The sequence below is a fragment of the Copadichromis virginalis genome, linkage group LG7 (assembly GCF_057382275.1).
Source record: "Copadichromis virginalis isolate Kocher_CV1m ecotype Utaka linkage group LG7, C_Virginalis_male_GT1.1, whole genome shotgun sequence".
Classification (NCBI taxonomy): Eukaryota; Metazoa; Chordata; class Actinopteri; order Cichliformes; family Cichlidae; genus Copadichromis; species Copadichromis virginalis.
Genome location: NC_140624.1, coordinates 14648869 through 14672589, shown reverse-complemented (window position 1 = coordinate 14672589; position 23721 = coordinate 14648869). Strand labels below are relative to the sequence as shown.

The 23721-nt window shown below is 40.4% G+C and overlaps 4 protein-coding genes and 1 non-coding gene across 8 annotated transcripts; 3 read left to right on the top strand and 2 right to left on the bottom strand.

The window, feature by feature from the left end:
• Nucleotides 1-210: 210 nt before the first annotated feature.
• On the bottom strand, nt 211-4862 carry kbtbd4 (kelch repeat and BTB (POZ) domain containing 4). Its single transcript, XM_085461958.1, has 5 exons — nt 4776-4862; nt 3488-3962; nt 3258-3399; nt 2778-2884; nt 211-2697 (listed from the first exon to the last, which is right to left on the bottom strand). The coding sequence occupies exons 2-5, from the start codon at nt 3947-3949 to the stop codon at nt 1837-1839; spliced, it is 1572 nt and encodes a 523-aa protein (XP_085318084.1). The 5' UTR covers nt 3950-3962; nt 4776-4862; the 3' UTR covers nt 211-1836.
• Nucleotides 3856-6394, top strand: LOC146704670 (protein FAM180A). Its single transcript, XM_085461959.1, has 4 exons — nt 3856-3972; nt 5385-5583; nt 5776-5849; nt 5941-6394. Exons 2-4 carry the CDS (start codon nt 5511-5513, stop codon nt 6286-6288), a joined length of 495 nt encoding a protein of 164 aa, XP_085318085.1. The 5' UTR covers nt 3856-3972; nt 5385-5510; the 3' UTR covers nt 6289-6394.
• ddb2 (damage-specific DNA binding protein 2) lies at nt 6378-10590 on the bottom strand. 3 transcript variants are annotated; one of them, XM_085461956.1, is made up of 11 exons: nt 10313-10590; nt 10086-10220; nt 9898-10007; nt 9516-9707; nt 9205-9350; nt 8232-8331; nt 7806-7983; nt 7489-7634; nt 7014-7169; nt 6893-6938; nt 6378-6805 (listed from the first exon to the last, which is right to left on the bottom strand). In XM_085461956.1, exons 1-11 carry the CDS (start codon nt 10467-10469, stop codon nt 6561-6563), a joined length of 1611 nt encoding a protein of 536 aa, XP_085318082.1. In that variant the 5' UTR covers nt 10470-10590; the 3' UTR covers nt 6378-6560. The 3 variants fall into 3 exon arrangements, with proteins under 3 accessions (XP_085318082.1, XP_085318081.1, XP_085318083.1); XM_085461955.1 differs by lacking the exon at nt 9205-9350 and adding an exon at nt 8727-8893 and having other exon boundaries at nt 10313-10589; XM_085461957.1 differs by lacking the exon at nt 9205-9350 and adding an exon at nt 8727-8893 and having other exon boundaries at nt 10086-10224; nt 10313-10588.
• Nucleotides 10591-10884: 294 nt separating this feature from the next.
• LOC146704667 (kinesin-like protein KIF23) lies at nt 10885-23147 on the top strand. Of its 2 annotated transcripts, none has more exons than XM_085461949.1 (24): nt 10885-11036; nt 11276-11342; nt 11970-12098; nt 13221-13326; nt 13486-13622; nt 13725-13837; nt 14667-14837; nt 15008-15052; nt 15749-15861; nt 16128-16249; nt 16355-16457; nt 16900-16979; nt 17061-17180; nt 17263-17422; nt 18649-18810; nt 18916-19082; nt 19161-19334; nt 19572-19811; nt 20382-20729; nt 20961-21194; nt 21582-21670; nt 22438-22507; nt 22604-22674; nt 22772-23147. In XM_085461949.1, exons 1-24 carry the CDS (start codon nt 11023-11025, stop codon nt 22785-22787), a joined length of 3051 nt encoding a protein of 1016 aa, XP_085318075.1. In that variant the 5' UTR covers nt 10885-11022; the 3' UTR covers nt 22788-23147. The 2 variants fall into 2 exon arrangements, with proteins under 2 accessions (XP_085318075.1, XP_085318074.1); XM_085461948.1 differs by having other exon boundaries at nt 20361-20729.
• On the top strand, nt 15904-16001 carry LOC146704668 (Z30 small nucleolar RNA). Its single transcript, XR_014921815.1, has one exon. It is a non-coding gene; the product is annotated as a Z30 small nucleolar RNA (small nucleolar RNA).
• Nucleotides 23148-23721: the final 574 nt, after the last annotated feature.

The following is a 23721-nucleotide window of genomic DNA, read 5'->3' as shown; positions in this document are numbered from 1 at the left end:
TGTGGTTGCTTTCTCTCCTTCGATGCCCCTTTTATCTCACAAGGACATAAACAGATAAATGTTAATTAAGTACTTTTTCTTTTTTCAGGAAAAGTTTTCTAGACCTACACAGGCACAATTTGTAAGTGCATCACTGTATCTAAACACAGGATCAATGGTAGCATTGTTAATTCATTAAAGGTTATAAATATCAAAACAACCACTCAAAGCTTGTAGCTACAGCAATATATTTAACATTTCAGATAATGGTTAACTTGAACATGTATGGTGTACATCAAAAAATACAATCTTGAGACAAGAAAATCTGAAAAGTTAAAAAACACCCTTTGTTATCATGTCTGCACACACCAACTTAAAGTGCCCGTACTATGCTTTCATGTTTCCATTAACCTTCAGTCTGACACATTTAGTGCATGTAAACCTACCTTCTGTTCTGTGACTTATCTTATGTAACACATAAGCATAATACCCGCCCGATGGTTAGTTTAATTTAAAAAAGGTGCCTGAATTACATCCACAATCCACCATAATTTCCTGGGAATCACAAAAAACTTTCCTGGTACAATACTACAACAATGGTTATCATAATGCAAGTATCCTCTGCAATACTTCACATCTGTGGAACTGTAGAAAAATAATCCTAGAAAGGCATTAAAAAGTATGAGTTATGTATTTAAGCACTGTGGTGTCAATAATAATACATGTATTATTCTTATTTTTATTATTACTGGCACATTGTGCTTCAAGCCTTCATTCCAGATTCAGTGGTGATTCAAACAAAATTCAGTCAAAAAACAAGAAACAGATGGACACAAAAATGAAAAGAATTAAGATTTATAATCTTTTTGTAAACCTATAGTTATTAAAATCATTACAGTAAGATTTACATTTTAATGCCAATTCATTATATTTAGCTCCCCGTGAATTTCTTACCTATGATATATACTGTGTTATTAATATTTTGTCCCACCTTGTCATGTTCAAACTAAAACAGCTGTTGTTTTGTTTTGCTTCTTTTTAAAATAGCAAATTCCCAATCAATATTTTCTCTTCACGGCTAAAATCTTGCTAACAGCAACACTGTGTGACGAAATGTGATGACCATTCACATAAGTTGGAGCTATTGTTTAATATTTATATTTACAGATAAAAATAGTCATTCAGAAAAAGTCAGATGCTGCAATATATTTTGAATATAGCTTAAGCTTTCCATAACCATTGTGGGTTATGTACATTAGGCAACTTTGCTTTGCTTTGATCATTCTAACAAACCAATCAGAGCAAAGTGTTTTTCTCCGGAGTGGGCTTTAAACAGGGCAATAGTTATTGGAATGAAAAGGCCGTGTACACACTCAACATTAAAGTATGTAAACTTATTCTAGTAGACTCTGAAAACAAGTATAACATGAGCACTTTAAAAACATCTTATGATATCTGACCTACAATATCATGACACACTTACAATATAGTGACAGATGCCTTGTGTTCATTAATATTTTTACACTGAAGCTGTTCATGCATGTCAGTAAATGAGGAGTGCACAGAAAACAATAGATTAGTTCATCACTTTTCACAGCATCACCACAAATTAGATTCTCGGCAAAGGAGCCGACAATGAGACACGTTGTAGTACAAGCGACACACCGCTGAACTGTTGTTGTGGGGCCGGTGGTGGAGTCTGAATGGAATAAGTGACACAGCTGAGTAAATACAACTCGTGGACAAATTTCTTCACAGGACGTCTCCATGAGTGAAGTCTTGGTCAGTCAACCAACAGTCTTCCCTGATTCTCTGTGGCTGGTGTGTTGACCACAGTGTGAACATACCGCGGAGAGGTTAGGCCAAAACAAACTGCCAGTTTGTGAGGAGGATCTTAATACCTCTGATTACGGAGACGACAGACGTCGCCGGGTTAAACTTTAAAGTATTTGCGTCTCCTTTCTTACATTTGTCTCTGAAGACGTAAATACAGCCATTACAACTGGCCACCTTCCACAGTGACGGGACACAGCTCCACACTTCGGGGAAGCGCAGGCGTGTGAAGCTCTCGAGCAGTGGGTTGTAACACACCAATGAGTCTCCTTCTCCTACGATAAAAATCACGTCCATGTGGACTGCTGCGTGCATGCAGCCGGCGAACGGCAGCATGTAAGGTTTGATCTGGCACTTTTGGGAGGAGGTGTCGAAGCACTGAATGAGGCGAGAAGGCTTTGTGAAAAAATCCATGTCGTTCTCCTCCCCTCCCAGCAGGTAGATGGTGCCTCCCAGGTTGACGCCAGCAGCCCCCGACACTGCAGTGTCCAGCTGGTTGGTCTCTGTCCACATGTTGTCCTTCACTGTGTAGTAGATGACGGCATTAGAGAGCGTGTCCTGCAGCGTTTTACCTCCCAGTGAGTAGATGGCATCCTCAGTGGAGACGGACACCATAGTGTGGTGGAGGCGGTCTCTGGGAAGTGGTGCGCAACGCTCCCAGTCCATCGTGTGCATGTTGCACTTCCACATGCGCCGCGGGATAGAACCCCCCACCACATATAGGTCCCCTCCATGTTTGCAGGCTGCGGTGATCTGATGACATAAACTGTTCTGGCCGCTCACACTGATTGCATCATCCTCATCGCAGTGCAGTGACACGGCCAGAGAGTGAGTTCTCGTCTCCTCCTTGCCAATCAGGTAAATATGGACATTCTCACCAATTTCCTGAAGACGAAGAAAAGGAAACATCAGCAATGTAAATGTTTTTTAAAAATATTTTACAGCTCCATATGAGAGAAAATTACCTTAAGATTTTCTTGAAGGATGCAAGAAAACTCCTCTCTCTCAACTTTATTGTGATTTATCCATGACTCGATGGCCACTGTTGGATTCTGAGAACTTGGAACGCCATCTGAACACAAACACAAGGCATGTTTGAAACTAGATCAGAAGATGTGGGTTTTTTTCCTGTTAAAGGATCATAAAAATGTTTTCTCCGTTAAGATTGTAAAAATTTAAAAAGGCCTTTTTTTGAAGAATATCTAGATTTAGCGTTGTTTTGTTGTTGTTGTTTTCAGATTAGTTCAGGCACAGTGTTCATTATTCACACATCCTACTTTCAGGATTTAAATAAATATTAATGCATCAATTGTTGAACTCAAAGCCAATAATAATACCCTTGTTTAAAATAATAATTAGCAATGCAACATTAAAATCCTAAATGTATTTTAATAAATATGTAAAAACAATTGCTAGTCTGGTGACAGAGAAGCAAAATGTTATACCTTTGATGATATCTAGTAGCAGACAGAGGGGCAGATTTAGAAACTCTTCAGTCTGGTGCAGCTGGGCCAGGTGGATTTTAGCACAGTGCTTCGCTGCAGTATACAGCTCCTGATCACTGTGTCTGTCTGCAAGCCACATCACCTAGATGAAAAAGGAATTACTTGTATTGCAGCACCATTGCCAAGAAGCAAGGACTATGAGAACGGGTGTTACAAAAACAATAATTCACCTGCAAGCAGTTCTTGACCTCCACTGTTCGGGAGAGGAAGCGCGAGCATTCTTCAAACAGAGCAGTCAGCTGGTACATGTCCGCCATCTCATAGGTGTCCTGCAGCTCCTCCACCCTCAGTTTAATGGTACCATGGTAGATGTAGTCAATCAGCAGCTGGAAGACGGTAGCGCTGACATCCTTAAGCTCGATAATGCGGTTGTGCGACTCTTTGAGATTGGAGGTGAACATGGAGCGGAAAAAGCTGCTCTGCGCAGAGAGCACCAGGCGGTGCAGGTGAAACTCTTTGCCGTCAACGGTGATGGTGACATCAGCAAACAAGCCGTCCTCCAGGCAGAGATCCATAATACTCTTCACCACTCGGCTCGAGTGGGAGCGGTCCGTGAACGTGTACCCCAGGAAGTAGTTTTCCTCGCCCACAGATCCCCCAACACTGAGGCCACCCTCCTCACTGGACTCCATCTTTTCTGCTCGCCTGTGAAAAAGTAACAAACACTGATCGACATGTTTATACTCAGATGTCAGTATATTTTCAGCATATCTAGTTAATAATAACATGCCAATTTTCCAATAAAACCTGTCTCCAATGAGATGATATGGTTCAAATTTCAGTGAATGTAACTAACTAGCCTATTCGCATAAGTATATGTGAATAGGCAATGAGTCACTTTTGGAGTATAAATTAAAAACAGATGATAAAGAAAACTCTCGAACTCTTTAAAATTAATGACTATTTGAATTATTATAACAACATAAATGTAAACCATTCTAACACGGTTAAGTATGTAACTCTGAATAGCTGTCCTATACATCCTTAAAACTTAAAACAGAAAGTCTTTCAGAGCGTTTACACATAACCTTGCCATTTATTTTAAGTTGCTGCCACATGCTTTGTAAATTTTATTCGTTGGCCGATTAAGTGTCATTCACAAATGTTTCTAAATTGTCGCCAACATCAGGAATTTAGCGAGTTAATTCACAAATAAACAACTCAGTGAGTGCAGATACCATGCTAGCTGCTCAAAACTCTGTCAAGATGCCATTAAATGTAACGATAAAACCCTGCAGTTACATTATATTTACTACGTTAATCGTGTTAGCTGTGCTGCGTTCACGGATAGGATTAGCTAGCATTAGCACTAAAGCAGTTAGCAGACTACAATCCTCTGGAGCACAAATTCCACCGTAAAATTATGTCGACTGTGTTATTACTAGGGCTGTGAATGAGGCAAAAAATAAAAATAAAAACGCAAGGCTTTAAATGTGAGTAACAAACAAATACGGTTACCTTTATCTCCACTACTCTATCATTCAGAAGGAGCTAAACTGTTCACCGGAAGTAAATAAACTTTTTCAGAACGCAAATATGACACATTCACCGGCACCAATGGGTGCTACTGCATCCCTGTGGTTAAGCTGTGTTACTGCGGTTTCTTCAACTTGCAGTCAAGTGTGTGCCACAGCCCCCTGCTGGGCCCTAAGGATACTACACGTGGGGCGCGACAACTCAGTGCAGGAATTCTGCTTACATGTGCAGAGCTGGCTGACTCACTGACAGGGAGTCCTGGTAGAGATAAGAAGTTTACACAAAAACACTAAAGTTTAGGAAGGAAAAAAATACGGACTCACCATTTTTCTTTCCTTGAATTATTTATGTTGAGAGTTGCCTCACCTTGAATCCACTTTACCTAATTTCATGTATTTATATTTTTTCTTGTTTTACATGAATATACTGTGCATTCACGTGCTTCCTATGTTTGATGTTCATGCTGGAAATCTGCTCAATAAAAGAACAACAGAATTAGTTGCCTCTCTGAGCTCTGCTCGCTGAAAGCTTTCCATCCGTTTCTGTCTGCTCTGCATCACTGCCAACTGGCTTTTGGTCTCTTTTTCCAAGGTGGAAAAATGCACGGTATTCAGTCTAAGCTGCGCCTGCCTGAAGTCACAAAAGAGTACTAGGAAGAGTAGAGGTGAGGAGATGAGGTGAGGAGTGTATTATCTGCCGATAACAATCAGAAGAAGAATGACCGCGAGCTCCCAACTGAAAATCTTCCTCCAGGTCCTTTTGTGGCTTTGCTTTGAGCAGGTGTTGCAGGGTGAGTAACAGAAGGTCCGCTGGCATGGCTGCGAAGAAAAGAGAGAAATTTGAATGTTGTCACTGAATACTGCGTGCAGTTGTGCAGTATGTATCAAAATGGATGAACAGATGTTTATTTGAACCCTGACAGTTTGTCACCACTGACTAATTTGATTACAGTGCAGCTAAACTTCAGTGTTTTCCTGTTTAGATGTGGCTGAAGGCTTAAGTCCAGCTCCTCAGAACACCGACCCACTAGTTTCCAATGCAAACCTGATCTATGAGGTACTTTTCTTTGCTTTACTTAAGGCTACACTTAGGCAAGCTAAATATTACAAATAACTGATGAACATTTGTCCCCCCCCTACTCGTGCAGCTTTTGCTGGGTGGGGTGGAGCTCGATCAGGACAACAACATCGTCCTGCTCGATGAGGAGATGGCGTCGATGAGGCAGGGGCGAGCTTTTCTGTCTCTGATCAATGACAATGTTCCCAGAAGTCTGAGCTCCATGGAGCAGATGGCAGATGCACTCGAGGGCCAGAGGAGCAGACCGATGATGGAGCGGCAGTTTGAAAATGTCGTGCTGAGCATGGTGTACACTGCGCATCAGGCTTGGCACGAGAAGAGGAAAGAGAGACAGGAAGCTTGGGGTGAAGTTCTCCTCAAGCTGGCAAACATCACGGTACACGAACTCCGAGGGAATCATCTCTTCAGATATTCTTAAAATAAAGTTGCATGCAATTAACCACTTGCCTTAAATGTTTCTGGATTTTGTATTAATAAGAAATATGTAATCAAAGAATGACTCAGCCATAAATGAAATGAGCATCTTTATTGTCATACAGTAAAAAAACAAAAAAAAACACTGCTTTTGAACACATTTATATATATAAAGACTTTTTAAACATGCAGACAATCTCTGAACGTGGAGACTCAGTAACAATGAATAAACAGCATATGAAACACAGCTTTTTAAGACCTCGGCTGTTTTATAGTTCACTTCTTCCTCATCTGTGTTTGTTTTTGTTTAGTGCGGCCCTTCTTGGTTTTAGTCTCAGTTTCTTCCAGTGAAGCTAGCTTTTTCTTAAGCTTTGCATCCACAGCAGGACCCCTCCGGTTCCCACTGGAGTGTGGCTGACTCCTCCGCTGCCCTCTTAAAACTGAGTTCAATGGTCCTTCCTGCTGAACGTGGTGATCGCCCATCGGTGACTCGTTCTGGTCCCAGACCAGCACAGTTATACCTGGGGAGTGAGCAGGACAGCGCTTTAGTGGGAAGTAAATAAAAACCATGGCTGTTAATAATGTGCAGTACTTGTCCAAGTGCTCACCCATGCCAGATCCAATTGCGTCGCCCATTGGGTTGAATTTGTTGATCTGTAAAAACAGAAGCCGCGATCTTAAAATAATTAAAGTTCTAGTTCTTTATGTTTACAATGAAATGATGCTCACAGATTTGATCCCTGAAGCAGTGGGATCGTACAGCTGACACACGAGCTCTGCTGTGTTGGAGTCAAAGATGTCAATGGTCCTCAGGTCGGCCCCGCAGAAGCGATCGTCGGGGTAACGGCCGGCCACAATTAGATCATACATAGGGTGCCATGTGGCCTACAGCACAATTAAAGCAGAAAAATCTGTTGTCACCAATTATATGAAAATGTTAACATCTCTCCAACAAATTCTTATACCCTATATCGATGGCAAACGGCTGATTTAAATGAACTCTGCCGGTTCTTGCAAGAAGAGTGGTCAAATATCCAGCCAGAATACTAGTGCAGATGTGTGTATACTTTTGACTCTGTGTAAAAATCTATAATAAACTACTTGTGCACGCAATTCTTGTTTGTTAAAGACATTAAAGATGTATGTTGTACAATAATTCCAACGTGCAAAAAGAACAGTTTAAGCCCAAAGACAGGAACCAAACCTTGATGGGTGTGAGGTGCTGAAACTGCCTGTGCGGGTGCTGGATGATGTGCTGAGGCTTTGACCAATCAGAAGATGAGTAGACGCGGATCTCATCGTACTGATCTGTGGTGAGCAGCTTGGAGCAGTCCAAAGGGTTGAAATAGGCTGTGAGGAGATATGAAAATCTTTGTCAAGAGGTTTTGCAGATCTTTTAGGTTTAGAACTTAAAAATCTATCAAAGAAATGAATTAAAGACAATTAGAAAACGTTTTCTTTCTTTTTTAATTTTTTTTTGAAGTAGTAAGCATGAGAGGTTTTTCCATGAGGAAGTGTTACCTGAGTTGACGGCTTTCTCGTGAGGCATTTCGTACAAGAAGCTTTTCTTGTCCTTCATATTCCTCAAGTCCCAGAGCTTTACCGTGTGGTCAACTGAGGCCGTCACCAGCAACCAGTCGCATCGGGAGTTGAACTCTGCGTGGGTCACTTTGGCTTTGTGCAATTTGTCACTGAAAATCTGAAACATTAAAACAGAGCAAATCAATTAACATTAAATTGCCACAGAGGAGATTCATGGATGTAACAAAGGAAGACTTGCACAGGAGAATGCAATCGATAGGAGTGATATGGAAGCAGATGATTGGCTTGGGCGACCCCTAAAGGGAAGGGCCGAAAGAAAAAGTGCTCTGTGTTAAATAAGAACTATAACTGATCCTTTAATTGATCAAAACCAGTGAAAGCCCTCATTAAGAAAGAGGCACACACCTTTTGGCCATCCAAACCCAGAAGTAAAAGCTGCCCCGCATTGTCTCCTGTCACGAGCATCTGTCGGCTTACAGACACGTCAACGCAGCAGTACCAAAAACTACGGAAGAAAAGAGCTACATGTAAGAATTTACAAAATAATGTTTTCCACAAATCATAGCTTTAATTGAAAATAGGATGTATTATACTACGTGACACTTCAACAAGAGATAACATTATATATGCACAATGCTCTCCGCTATCTATGTTTTCTCATTTACCTCTACTGATGTCTACCCATGCATATAGTCATGCTTTTTGAAATCTGCCATTTATTTTTTTTGTATTATAGCCCTGACAAATTACATTTCATAAAATAGGAAAAGAAATATGAAACCTTTTTAATGCTATTAAAAAAATGTGGCAGCAGGATTCCTACAGACACAGTAGAGGGAAATGAAAGAACTTTCCCTTTTTCATAATGCCGAGCATCAGTCTTCTTTAGGAGTTTCTCACCAAACATTGTGGTGATCGTGGCCGCAGTCTTGAGTTCTGGACAGAACAGTGGGTGCGCGGCCCTCAAAACTCTGTGCGGTCAGTGTGCCCTCGCCAGAGGCCACATAGACTCTAGAAAGGTCTGTGGGGCAAAACTTCATCCCTCCGATAAAGTCTCCTGCTCCGTTCTACACACACAAATACAAATGTAGGTCTGTCACCAGGCAGCAGTTATGACTACAACTACCACACAAACGTTCACACCAGCACCGGCCTTAAATCATGCTTTTTATTTGTTTTTGTTTTTTAATGTCTCTGTAAAGCACTTTGAATCACCTTGTTGTTGAATTGTGCTACATAAATAAACTTGCCTTGCCTTGATTACAAGTTCCCCTGAGAGATCTCTGAACTCTCTGTAAGAAGACTGATGCTAGACTAACCCCTAACGCTTTTTGATTTTAGTGCACAGAAGAAAAACAAGTGGACACTCCAGTCTTACTTCAGTGTTTCTGTGCTGGCAAACACTGTTAGCGTTGTCCCACTGAAATCCCGAAGTGCTGTCGTACCCCCCATAGATGAGGTGAACAGCTGAGTGGGATTTAAGTGGTTAAACTTCATGTCTGTCACTGAGTCTCCAGCCCCCATCTAACCAGAGAGCCAACAACAGTGTTTCATTAAGTACAGCTACATCGCACCGCTCTGAAATGCACCACAGCCTGAAGATGCATCTGACCTCTGTTAAAATCAGTTTGCTGAATGTCTTTTTGATCAATCGAAAGAACAAATCAAAACCATTAAACAGGAACTAACCCCTTGAATAAAGGTCTTCTTGGCAGGCGCCTCAAAGTCCCACAGATAAATGTCTCCACCCTTGGACCCCACAGCCAGAGTAGTAGGATGTATCGGATGCCACTCAAGACAGGTGATCCTGCGGTTGAAGGGGCTGCTGCCACCGTGGAAATGATAGGATGACAGAGAGCGAACGAAAGGTTCCTGGAGACACTGGAGAGACAAAAGAGCTAGATTCACACCTGCACTGAATAAATCCAGTAAAAGGAAACGAGAGGTAACAGATGGACTATGACTTATGAACTTGTCCCTGGATTAGATTTTTTTTTTTTTTAATTACTATTGGAACAGGTGTGAGTATTTTGAGCAGCATTGGGGCCAGCACCACATCAGGCTCTCTTACCTGTCTCATCTGTGAGTGCAAACTCTGGCCCAGAGTGCTCTTGTAGATATAGTGCAGTATGCTCCCGTCCCAACCTCTCTTCTGGACTCCTGCAGACTTGAGAGCAGTCCCTAGAAGACACACGAACCCATTCAAGTGTCACAAAGACAGTGCTGTCACTGGACTGAGGTGTTTTCAGAGCCTCATACCTGATTTTGACGTTTCGCCATTTGTTTTGTCTCGTAGTTTTCTGGAGAGAGTTGGACCGGAGACGCCCTCAGGTGTTTTCTTCACTTTATTCTTTGATCCAGCTGCAGCTGACTTCGTGGGCTTGCTTTTCATTTCTACCTTGTAAACACACAAAGCAACAGTTACTCGTCACAACGCGGACGATTGTGCACTTGTCTGCACTTCTAATGTTCATATTGCTGCTTACCTGTGATGTTTAGTGCTTTAACCCTGCAGTTTAACAGCAAGAACTTCTCTGTTTGCATAACACGACAGTACACGTGACTATGTGCTGAAAAATGTGTGTTTTGTAACTTGTGTCTGTTAAAGCTGGTGAACGGTGGGTGGCACTGTAGAGCCACCATGAAATCTCAGTGTGCACCATGTTTGGAGTTCAAACAACTCAAACTACAAAGTAAGGTAACGGCAACGAAATGCTCACAGAAGATTGCGAAGTAATTCATTGCTCAAATAAATAAAAAATGTCATGTTATGTCAATGTCATGTTAAATTATTAAACTAAATAATTTTCATAAAATATTTAAGAATTGTGTAAAACAAAGAAAGGATTTACATTTCGCTGGCGCAGACATCAAGGACTATTTATGAAGATGAAGAATGAAAGCGGCTGAAAGACGTTTGTACATTATATTTTATATTTTTATTGCATTTGCCAACTTTTTATTTATTTATTTATTTATTTATTTGTTTGTTTTTTGTTTGTTTGGGGGGGGGGGGGGTTAGGCTCGGAAGTGAAGGCTCGGAGGTGAAGGCGGAAACACGTGTTTGCCGTTGCCAGATCCCATTGGTTGCTTCGGGTCCGTTTTGAAAAAGTAGCTGATTTGAGGCTTTGAGGCGGAGGGAAGATTCAAAACTAGACAAACAGAAACAGTGAAACAGCACAGGCACCACGCTACGATGACGAGACAACTGTAAGTACAAGTTTATATTATATATGTCGCTGGTAGGCTGTATTGTTTATGCGTTTTACCATGTCACGAAATGGCGAGTTTAAGGAGTTACCAACGGACGTTGACTCTGCTTTACCGTTAGCAGGGGGCTAATTAGCCGTCTAACAACAGGCTTTGTTAAGCCATCACATAGTCATTAATGGTTAACGCTTACAGTGTGTTTGAATTGTTAATGACTATGTATTTATTTACTTTTACAGGAAGGGTAAACCCCCCCGCAGGCATCCTCCAAAAAAACCCTCCAGCAACCAAACGGACCCAGTTGGGGTGAGTGTCCCTGAATTCTTAAAGAAGGTCAACTTGGCAGACAGTACAAATGTGAATCTCATACATTCCACTGGGTGGAAGAGAAAACATTCCAGTGAGGGAGTGTTTGAACCTAGAGTGGAGTAATTTACTGACAGAGTGAAAATTCTTCTGGACAATTTCTCTTCAACCTGACTGTGAGCCCACAGTTTCGCTCTGCAGCCATCACTTTTCTTCCTCAAAGGCAGATTTAGACTTTTAGCAGCAGAAAGAAGAAGCTTTTGCAATAAAAGTTTCGATTGCTATCTCTCCTCAGTTTTTTGGGCCAACCAAAATTCCCCCCTTTTTGTTCTTTAACAAAAACCCAACAGTATAAAGACTCTGGCTGTGAATAACGAGACTCCTCAGTTTCTTAATAAAAGTATGTTTAAAAGTTTCACCAAGTGGTAATAAGCTGAAACAAATGGTAGCAAAAATCCTACTGCATCCAAGAATGTCAGAGTCTGTTTGGTGGTTGTTGTTTTTTTTTGTTTTTTTTTTTTAATCGCTCATCAGATATTCTTGGGCAAATTAAATACCTTTGCAGTAGTAACGAGCTCAAAATGTACCGTTAGAGCTTGTTTTAATGTGTGTTGTTTTGTTCTTCAGGTATATTGCCGTGTGCGACCCCTGGGAGCTGAGGATGAGGAATGCTGCATTGAGGTGATCAGCAGTACCACCATCCAGATGCACATCCCGGAGGGCTTCAAAACAAACCGCAATGGAGAATACAAAGAGGTAAGAAATCCGATAAGTTTGGAGTAGTAATTGATTAAAGGTAGTGAGATTATGTGTTTCTGTCATTGTCAGGAAAAGCTGCATAAAGACTGAAAACAACAATAAGTAAATCCAGTCATAAATATTGTTTGCATCGTTGGAAATTTCGTAGCTTACTCCTGTGTCATAAAACTCTACGACTGTTAAAGACAAATGATTCCATTTTTGTTTTTCCCTCCATTGATAGAGTGCCAGGACTGGGCCTGTTTTGCCCTGATGCCTTTCTTTGTGTAATTTTACATGAGATGTAGTGATGTTGGACAGGTGGGGGCACACTTCCCAGTTTGTTGTGACTTTTGCTATCACCTCTCATAGCTACAAATGCCTTGAAGACCACAATTTATTTATTTATTTTAGTTTTTTGTTCCACACCACTAGGTGTGTCTATATATCTGTTTCCCACTATCATGTGCAGTTACCTGACTGCTTCATACTTTTGCATTCTCACAGGTCTTTCAGGTAACTGCACATGATAGTGGGAAACAGATATATAGACACACCTAGTGGTATGGAACAAAAAGCTAAAAAGAGCTGTGAGAATGCAAAAGTAGGAAGCAATCAGATTGAATATTAAACAGTCTTAACCATGCTAGCTAACTATGCTAACTACCCAGATTGACTTATTTACCATCATGTATAAAAATCAATCCCTTCTTATTCAGTACACATCATTTTGCTGCATCTCCATATCCCAAATATAGTCTGTTATAATTTGATGTATCAATATCTGTTAAATTGTACAATGCATTGTTTATGGAGTTACTGAACTTTTGTAGATGTGGGGAACAAGGTGTTCTCAGACCGGATTAGATGACCTCCTTCAAGAGTGGAGATTAGGCATCGAGAAGGAGATATGAATAGAACTACTCATCCTCTGTAATAAATGAGCATAGCTGAAGTGGTTTGTCTAGCCTTGTAGAAGGCTTCATTTCAGGCGTATCCCCAGAAATGCTGAAGAATTTAGAAAGTACAAGAGAAAAAATAACACATGGTTGATTTTGGTCTTCCAGAACAAGCAAAGCATGCATACGTATATTTATTTATTTTATGTATTTATTTTTTGTAATCCCTTTTGGTTCACAGACACAGTACTCTTTCAAAAAAGTCTTTGGAGTTTCAGTATCACAGATGGAGCTCTTTGAGCATGTGGCGAAACCTCTTGTTGATGACCTCATCCGTGGAAAAAATGGTAAAAGCAAAGGCCACATCAGTAATATGCAATGATTATTTTAAAGTACAGTAACATTTTAAATTACAGTGACCTGTTTCCCCTCTTAACAGCTGCATTTTAACCTACTTTAGCCTTGAGTTCATTATTGGCAGCTGATTTCCTCTCTGTTTGTGTCAGGTCTGCTTTTCACGTACGGGGTGACAGGAAGTGGAAAGACTTTCACCATGACAGGCTCCCCAGGCCAGGGTGGACTTCTGCCTCGCTCCCTTGACATGATTTTCAACAGTATAGGTCCTTACCAGGCCAAGAGATATGTACGAAAATGGCACATAAAAATGGTTAATTATGTTTGGCACCAGAATAACTGAGTAATTTGCTTATTTATTAATTTAATTTCCTTTTTTCTCTTTGTTCAGGTATTTAAGACTGATGAGAAAAACAGTATTGAGATTCAGACTGAAGTAGATGCTTTGTTGGAGCGCCAAAGGCAGGACAACAACTTGTCTGTTCCTAAAACACCCTCCACCAGGTAAAGGCCCATTTTACATTTTTTTTTAATTATGGGTGTGAAATGTAAGTTCACATTACTGAGAAAGATGTGGTGGAATCTGCAGTCAGCAATCCAAAAATCTACATCCCATGGTGAGATGTGCCTACTGACTTGGAGCTTTGTTGCTAAAGAAAGACTACAGCAAAATTTTGCAAAACTCCAAATCCCAATATCACATGAAATTATGCATTCAAATTTGACAATAAAGACATGCCGTACAGTCCTGCATTTCAACAGTGTAAAAGTCATGGATGACAAGAATTATCAACACATTTTTGCTCTTACACTTCATTTACTTTGTACAACTAAATAATCTGTCTTTCAAACTGATGTTCTATAGCCTGACACAGATTTAGATTTTATTAGACCCATTTTATCCATCCAGTGGAATGGCAAGAAACGAAACATATGTTGTAAAAATCATCACTGTCTGTGAAGTAGGACTTTGACTTATTCAGGTAACCGGAAGTTACCTGAATAAGTCAGTCCTAGGTTTATTAACTATTCCAGAGTAACTTGTGCTGCTACTGCTGTGGAGAAGATCATGTTCAAAATTAGAATTAAAATCAAATTGTCACCTATTGGCCAATTGATTCAAGAGTCTTTCTTACCCTTTAGGAAGAATCAGCACTGTAAAATTGCTAAGACTTTATTTCTGTGTCACTGTTTCACCTGACTGGTGATGTTAGGATAAGTGAATCTAGTTAACAGAAAGATATTTTGGGTTTGTTAAGCTTGCATTGTTGCCTCAGTTCTGAGTATAGTGGGATGTTGGTTTTAATGTGCAACTTTCTACTTTGATTTTTAGGCTAAAGGCTGATCCTGAAATTGCTGACATGATTAAGCCAGAGGAGACCTCTAAATCAGATGGCGTGGATGACGACAGCAGCTACAGCGTCTTCGTCTCCTACGTAGAAATCTACAACAACTACATCTATGATCTCCTGGAGGAAACTCAGGAAGATGCAATCAAGCCAAAGTGAGTTTAGAAAAATATACAACAAAAGGAACACAATTCATGTGTACAGTATGTATGTGGATCATGTTTTATCTCATTAGAGTAATAGAGTAAAATATTAGGTGTAGTTCAGTTTATTTTCTATGGCAGATTAGCCAGGAGACAAAACTGTTGTCTTTTCTTTTTACTAGGTGGAATGGTGGAGGCACACCAGTGCGCCAGAACACCGAGTTGATGTATGTGACCAGTGAATATTTGTAGCAGCCTGATTTTTAGCTGAGCTTCTGCTGTTGCATACAGATGTGCAAAAAAAGTAACCTGTCAGTGTTGGAGACATTTCCTAAGTTTCACAGATGTTTTTGCTGTCATAAAAATGAGTTTTGATGATTTTTTTTTTTTTGTTTTGTTTTTTAAATAATAGTACACTGACTATATTTTTGGGATGATTGGTGTGCAAAATTTGAAGCTTCTCTTGTTTTTTTGAGCTCAAGTTATCAGTTATTTTGTCTGCAAATAATTGAATTGATTATTAACATAATCAGCTGTAGTCCAAAATTCAGAGTTACGTCATGCAAAAAGTATAAATCTGGGAGCACATTCAGTGGTAAAACATATGTATTTTGGACACATTCATTCTGAACCACGCACAAACCATGTATAACAGAGCTGCTGATGGGAGGTAATGTCTCCAGTGTTGATGAGTGTTACTTTAGCCTTAAATCCTTATATTCCCCCTGCTGCTTTTGGTGTTTGTTCTGGCAACGCTGAATGTTCTTACATCTATTTGTGATGCTTTATGACTGTAACTGGTTACTTTCTGTGGCTGGAAACAACCAGCATTAATGTCTTCGACTCCCTGCCATGCTTGGTATGCAACATCTTGCAGATTGAAGGAAAAGCAGTTCCCTAATATGATTATTTTCTAAATGCAGACCGCCTCAGTCTAAAATCCTCAGAGAGGATCAGAATCACATCATGTATGTGGCCGGTTGTCTGGAGGTTGAAGTCAAATCTGCCGAGGAGGCTTTTCAAGTGTTCTGGAGAGGTGAGTTGTTCTCATATGAATGTAAAGAAAAAATAAAGTACCCTGCAGTGATGATCGTAGATGTGACTGACCTGGAATTGCTGCCCTCTGGGTTCGGCTCTGGCCAGTAAATGACCTCAGTTAATCTTCTCTCTGAGCAGGTTGTTGAGGAATGTGAATGCTCAGTATGAGTTTTGTGTCTGAAATAGTTTGGCTTTTAAATTGTGCATAAAAATGTCTGGAAAGAAATGTGGTTTTAGAAATGGCCTGAACTGTGTTTTTTCCAGGTCAAAAAAAGAGGAAGGTTGCGAACACCCGGCTGAATAGAGAGTCCAGTCGCTCCCACAGTGTGTTCATTATTAAACTGGCTCAGGCGCCTCTTGATGCAGATGGCGACAACGTTCTCCAGGTCAGCTAAAAGTTGAACCAAATTTCCCCACACCAGAGCCCTGTTGGTAACATACTTGGATAAACCATAATTGACAAATATTTTTCTTCTTAATTTGATTGTTAGGATAAGAACCAGATAAGTGTTAGTCAGCTGTGCCTGGTGGACTTGGCAGGAAGCGAGCGAACTGGCAGGACAGGGGCAGAAGGCACTCGTATACGTGAAGCAGGTTTGTTAATATTTAAATCCTTATTTTGGACAAGTTCGGTAAACTTGAAGCAGAATTGCTTGAAGTTTTGAATGCAGTGGTGACCTTTAATTTAGATAATGCTCCAAAATAATGGACATTATAAAAGTGGCTGCTGATTTTTTTATCAGTTACAATTTAGCCAAAAGTGTCCTAAAAACTTATTTTTATTCCAGAAGAATATGCTTAAACTAGTTATACTTTACAAAACAAGATATAGAAAAAAAACACACGTATGTCTGTTAACAGATTACCTGAATAGTAGTAGTTGTCACTTTCTTTTATTCATATATGACTTATTTATGTAGCATACAAGGGCTGTCTCCTGCTGGCCATCTGTTAAGACAAGTCTGTTTATATACAAGCCTATGGACTTTGATTTAGCTGGGGTTCATTTGAGCTTTAACCACTTTTTGCCTTTCAGGTAACATAAATCAGTCTTTGCTGAATCTGAGGACATGCATCGAGATACTTCGAGAAAACCAAATGTGTGGCACAAACAAGGTATGTGTTGCCAAACTGAAGATGGACTTGGATTTCATTTCCTGATAAAATATGTATATAATTGACATTTTTCTCTTCCAGATGGTCCCCTATCGAGACTCCAAAATAACCCACCTGTTTAAAAACTACTTCGATGGAGAGGGAAAAGTTAGAATGGTTGTCTGTGTCAATCCCAAGACTGATGACTATGAGGAAACCCTGGTAACTTGACCCTGCCCTCTTACTTTGTTACTTTTTAATTACCCCCCCCCCCGGACATATAACATGTGCTCTGTTTGTGCAGCTGGTGATGCGGTTTGCAGAGATGACCCAAGAGGTGGAAGTGGCCAGGCCAGTGGACAGACCAATCTGTGGCTTTACTCCAGGCCGTCGTCATAGAAACCAGGCATTCAAAGATGAGCTGTCTCGCAGATTGGAAGAACGTGGTGGCCCCATAGATCCTGGTATGTGTGTGAAACATCCTGTTAATCAAAAGATTAGCCGAAATATAAGAACACTCAACCTTTTAACAAGAGCAACACCAAGTGTGTTTTCCACTTCTGCTAATTGTTGTTATATTCACTAATATCATTGGACACATTTTTGTGTGCTTCTAAATTCAGATAAAACCAAGGTTAAGCTGGATGGCATTACCTTGACCTTCAGTAACACTGTGAGGAACCTTGGGAGTAATTTTTGACCAGAATATGTCCTTTATTGCACATATTAAACACATATGTAGGACTGGTTTCTTGCATTTGTGCAATAGCTCTAAAATCAGAAAAAATAGTTCATGCATTTATGACTATGACTCTTGTAATTCATTATCAATCGGTCCCAAAAGCTCCCTGAAAAGCCTTCAGTTGATCCAGAACTCTGCAGCGAGAGTGTCAACAGCAACTCAGAAGAGGGCATATTTGTTTTTGCGGAACCAGCTCCCAGTTTGAATTTGAGATGCTGTCTTTCTGCTTTTGAGATTAGGCTTAAAACTTTCTTATAGTTTGGTATTCATCTGATGACCATAAACTGTCCCTTATTATGCTGCTTGGTTATGCTGCAGTAGGCCTAGGCTGCTGTGGACTTCCCATGATACACTGAGCAATCTTCTTTCTTGACTTACCTCTTTTCACTCTCTTCCACAGCACATCTTTTATGCTGTCTTCTTCCCCTCATTCCTATTCCTATTAAATGGAAGTTTTTCTTCCCACTGTCATCAGTTGCTTGTGAATTGTATATTAAATGGCCAGAAATGTCAGGATACTGCATCATTTCTCTGAAATTACAACAATGATTTAGATGATACTTCAAAACAACAGCCCAAATAAGATGGCTGCACAGTGGCAGCTTTTACATGGACTTTTCATTTTATCATCTCAAGGAGAATTGTAGTTGGGGATGGCTGTAACTCAGGGGGAAGAGCAGGCCATCTGCTAATCGGAAGGCTGGTGATTCGAACCCTGGCTGCTTCAGTCTGCATGCCAAATATCCTTGGGCAAGTTCTTTGGAAACACAAAACATGCAAATTAACAGACAAGCCAAACTCTTGCAAATGTAATTTCCATTAAAATTGAACAGAATTAATCTGAACTACTACTGTGTAAATGTTTTAATAGTGGAGTATTGTGTGTGATGATAATTATTAAAAACCACACAATTGCTTTAAGGACTTGTGATTCCTTGTCTTCTGTAGACATGCCTGCTGCTGCAAACACTCTGATCCTCAGTCTCCCATCTCTACCCTCCTGTGAGCTGACTGACCCACATGATGACATCACGCTGCCCAGGCTGATTGAAGCCCTGAAGAACAGGCAGAGGATCAAGCAGATGCTGATGAAGGACTACAGTAAAATAGGTGTCTGTTCTCATTTTAGCTCACCTGATACTTTTTGGCTTTGAAAGATCAGTTTTTGAATAGTTGTCTTTCTCTTGGCTCACATTTCTCTTGATGTTATTTCAGCCAACATGATGAAGCCTGTGCTCCAAGAACTGGATACCAGCCTAATTTCCAAAGACAACTTTATTCAGGAACAAAACGGCAAACTGATAGAGAAAGACAAAATCATCCAAGGCAACAAGGCAGAGATTGAACGTTTAGAGAAGAAAACAAAGATGCAAGAACACAAGGTGGGAGACTAATCCATTCACGCTGCAGATTTAAAGGTTGTCACTTTTTTTTCTTTAATATTAATGTCTCTGTTTCAGATTGACATCCTGCAGAAAACAACTAAAATCTTTGAAGATGACAAGCGCTCGCTGCAGCATGAGCTGGAAACCAGAGAGCAGAGGCTTCAGAGAGAGCTGTCAGAGAAGAGACGCATGGAGCAGCGCATGCATGGCGTGATCTCGGACACCCAGTTCAAGTGGGAGAAAGAATGTGTGAGTTTCAAATATCTTTTTTTTCCTTTTATTCAACAATGTATAGATTTCCAATAAAGACCACAAACAAAAAAAGACCTACTTTGAAATGTGTGTAAAATTTAGATCTTGCTATCAGTTTTGCAAACAGCCCTTGTTGGTCATTGTTTTAGTCTTTATAGTGGCAGCTAATTTGTCTTATTCAAGCAACTTGGATAATATTGCATTTGAACATTTTGCAATATCCTCACTGTGCAGGAGAGACGTGTTAATGCACTGCAGCTTGAGATGCAAAATAAGCTGTGGGTGAAAGACGAAAAGCTGAAGCAGCTCAAGGCCATCGTGACAGAGAGCAAGACTCCAGGTCGCCCTGAACCTCCACCCCGTCAGACGCAGCCACAGCCTCTACCACAACCACAGCATCAGCCCCGTTCTCAGCGACCCTCCAAAGAGGACCGCCTACCGCCAAAGAGATCAGCATCACCCTCACCTGTCCCTGTATGTTGTTTAAAAACCATAATGGTGAATGGTATTCTGCCCATTCAAAGTTAAATTCTACTGCACTCGTCTCTCTTAATCTACTAACATCACTAATCCCAGTGCCACAGCAGCAGGCAGGTTATAATAAACGCCTCATGCATATGATCATGTAGTCCTTCAGCAATTAAGTACCACTGTGAAACTGAGGAAATTACATTCCTGGTGAATGTGTAAGAGTTATTTTGATGCTGTAGATTTCTCAGTAGGTTGTTCTAAATTTATTGGTCTGAATCTATAGTTTTAAAAATCAAAGATACTGAATTTACAACAAATAAGACAAACTGTAAAATGAATTATGTTGCAGATAAATTTGCATCAACTCACAGAACATTTTAGCTCAGCTTAGGTAAATCTACATTTCAGTGTTCATGTTTTTCACCAGGTATGGGGAAAAACATGAACTTTGTACTTTACATAAAGTGGTTGCTGCATTTGATTACATTAGACTGTGAATGTATCCCGTTCCTATAACGTCTAATTTTTGCATGTCTAACTGTGACCATTTAGTCTTTCCATTTCACTCTCCAGTACCCAGTCGATTCCCCTCATGTCAGTCCAAAGCCAGAGTCACAGTCAGGCAGTGCTGCTAGTGATGAGGAGGATGAGACGAACCCAAGGCCCACCTGCCCCGTCCCCAGCAGAAGTACCTTTTTGTCTGTGGCTAGATCTGCATGTGAGGAGCAGGCAGCTCAGGACAGCATGCAGGGTTACAGTTCCCCTAGTACACCCACAAGAACACCCACAAGACCCCAGGCCTCAACGGGCACTTCAGTCAGCCGGGCCAGGAGGAGAGCTGTGTGCTTGAGCAGAGTGGATGAGAGAGACTGCTTCCCTTCCCCTTCGTTTCATGTAGACCTAATTGAAAGAAGATACAGGGTCAGTGAGTTAGCTAAAGGCAGCAGCATGAGGTTGTAATGTGTCAGGATTTTGGCTCCTACAAGTTTAGGGTGTGGGGTACCCTGCCCCCCAAAATGTATAAGTTTTATGATTTCTTTTGTCAAGCTTTGTAATGCTTTGTCAAGTTCTGTGTTTTTGTTCACTTTGGATTTTTTTTAAAAATTTATTTTCTTTCCCCTTTTTAAACCGTTTTCCTGTTGATCTGTTCAGACGACAACACCAGTACGCCCGCGTCACCGTCGTTCCCGCTCTGCTGGTGGGGAGAAGTGGGTGGACCATAAGCCATCGTCAAGCATGGACTTGGGCACAGTTTTGCAGCCGGTCATCCCCAACGCCATCCAGGTGTCTGCACCCAGCGAGAAGGCTCTGTCCAAGTGTGACAGATACGTGCTAACGCACCAAGAAGTTGCCTCCGACGGCGAGATACAGACCAAACTTATAAAGGTCAAGTATGCAGCACAGCATATTACTGATATTTAGAATGATATATTTGGTTACACTTCCTTACTCATGCAGACATTTATATTAGCAAGTTTTCAGCAAACCAGCAGCATATTTGCCAACTTGAGTTTGAGTCAGTGTGGTTTTGTAACTGTTTGTTTTACACTTTGCTCGAATAAGTTTGTCCGTTTTAAGAAGTGAATTTAAATAATTTCTATAAAGTGGTTCTCAATGTTCTGTTGCATGATTGTAGTAGCGTGCATGCTTATCCTTAGAAAGGAAACTCTTGTGATGGTTGAATTACTGATCACAAGAAGGGCTTCGCACTGTATTAAATATTAAATAACAAAGATATCTAATGGTGGTTCTTTTTGGGGTTTTTTTCTTTAGGGCGATGTCATCAAAACGAGAGGAGGGGGGCAAGCTGTCCAGTTCACTGACATTGAGACACTGAAACAGGAGCTCACTACAGTCCCAAGGTAATAATTTATAACCTTAACCAAAAAAATATATATTGAAATGTTTAATACAGGGCTTATACAGGTGCTTGAAATCCTTGAATACACTTGAATTTTAATGTCAAGGGTTGTTGTTGTTTTTTTTGTGGCATATAGGAAATAAGCATCAGTATCTGATGAGACGACTTATTCTTATTTTGTGGGTGTTTGGTGCAGTTTTCTTTTGTTTTGTTGTTTCTCAGCAGGAGAGGAATATCTCGAACAAGTTGATTTATTCACATTTGCACATCTTAATTTTTAAGTGAAATGTGCATTTTGAGTTTATACACTTATAAGGCAACCTTTTCCTTTTGCAGTATTTTTGTGTAGTGTTTTTCTATGTTTTAACAAAAGGGGAACAAAGGCATTTAATAACAGGATAACAAAAAAACTGGATTTGCTTTCTGTGCTGGCCTTGTTCTGTCTGGTATCCAGACAGATACCAGACAGGAACCGGTATCCAGTTCCTGTCTGTCTTTGACTGAGATCAACTTGACAGCTCAGTTGAGCAAAGACACATCCCTTATTCTATGACAGCAGGACACAGCATCGGACATTTTGATTAGCTTATTTCACTACTGTTGTCAGTTTGGTATCCAGTTTAAAAAAACAAACAAACATATTAATATTGTTAATAATTGTACATGCATTACCTAACGTGCCTCCTGAGTCTTACATTTTTTAAGTTGTTAAATATGATTCCAAACTGCTGAAGGTGTGCTAATGTTTTTACGTATCAATCTCTGAAGGCGGAAGAGGAAGTCTTCAGAAGGCGTGTCAGCCAGTGGAGATGGAGCTTTGACTGATGTGGAGACGAGGGTAAGCTGATTTTAAAAAATTCTCCTCAGATTCGAGGCTGAGCTATTCAGAACACTTGCAAATAGATTTAGGTCCTAATCTTTTCCCTCTTTGCAGTGCTCTGTGGCTGTGGCGATGAGGGCTGGATCAAACTTGGGACCTGGGTTGGAGCATCATGCAGTCACCAAGTAAGCTGTCAACTTTCTGCATTGCCTCTGAGTAAAGTGTAGTTTTCTCTCAGAATACATAACTACAGATTGTGATTCACTCGGTTTTCTGTTACAGGCGCAGAAAACCCTAAAAGCTGCTGACAGATCAACAGTAACCACTCCCCTTTATCCTCACCTGACTGTTGTGCAATAGTCTGACCTCTGTTTTTATGTTTAGTTCTAGTGATGATATTTAAATGCTTTCCATGTTTTTATATAAATATGCAGAAGAGTATATACATAGGTCACCAAAGCATTGTTGTGTAAAATAACTATTTACTCAGATATATGCCTCTTTAGTTACTGTGGCTCTACAGCTAAACAAAATTCTGTTTGCACATATTTTACTCTGCTCACGAGTTATTGTAAAACCTCCACAGTAATGATTTTTGTCTCATGTATACAATTTGTCTGATTTTGGTGAATTAAACTGAGCTTCAAGTTTGGAAAAAGTGTTTTTGTTTTCATTTTATAATTTTCTCACTTTTCTTCACTACACTGAAAGAAAATCCAATAGAGTGGTTCCTGAATTTGCATATAAGGATTTTGTGTATCCAGGTTGACTAATTTGAATTTCCCATCTAAACATAATTGAGTCTTTTAATGCTAACATATTCTGTAAGGATGTTCAGTCTATTAGATTAGAGCATATGTTCCGCTGCCCCTCAAGTGCTATAAATGGCAAAGATATGGGCACATCTCTACAGTTTGCAAATGGGAAATGGGTAGTGTGTGTGGAGGTGAACACAGATATGAGGAATGTGGGGATAGTGTAGGATAAATGCAGTAACTGTGGGGGGCAGCAAGGGGTAAGTTATGGGGTTGTTAAGTCAGAAAGAAGGCCATGGAGGTCAAACAAGTTAAAGTAGTTCACATCGCAAGTTACACCGAGGCTGTCAAGAGGGAACAGAAGGCACAGGAAGAAACAGGAAAGGCTCAACCGATGTCAACATCAGATTTCGTGCAGACACATGGAACTCATACAGGACTGACAGTGGAGAAGATGATTTTGTTTATTGCCTATGT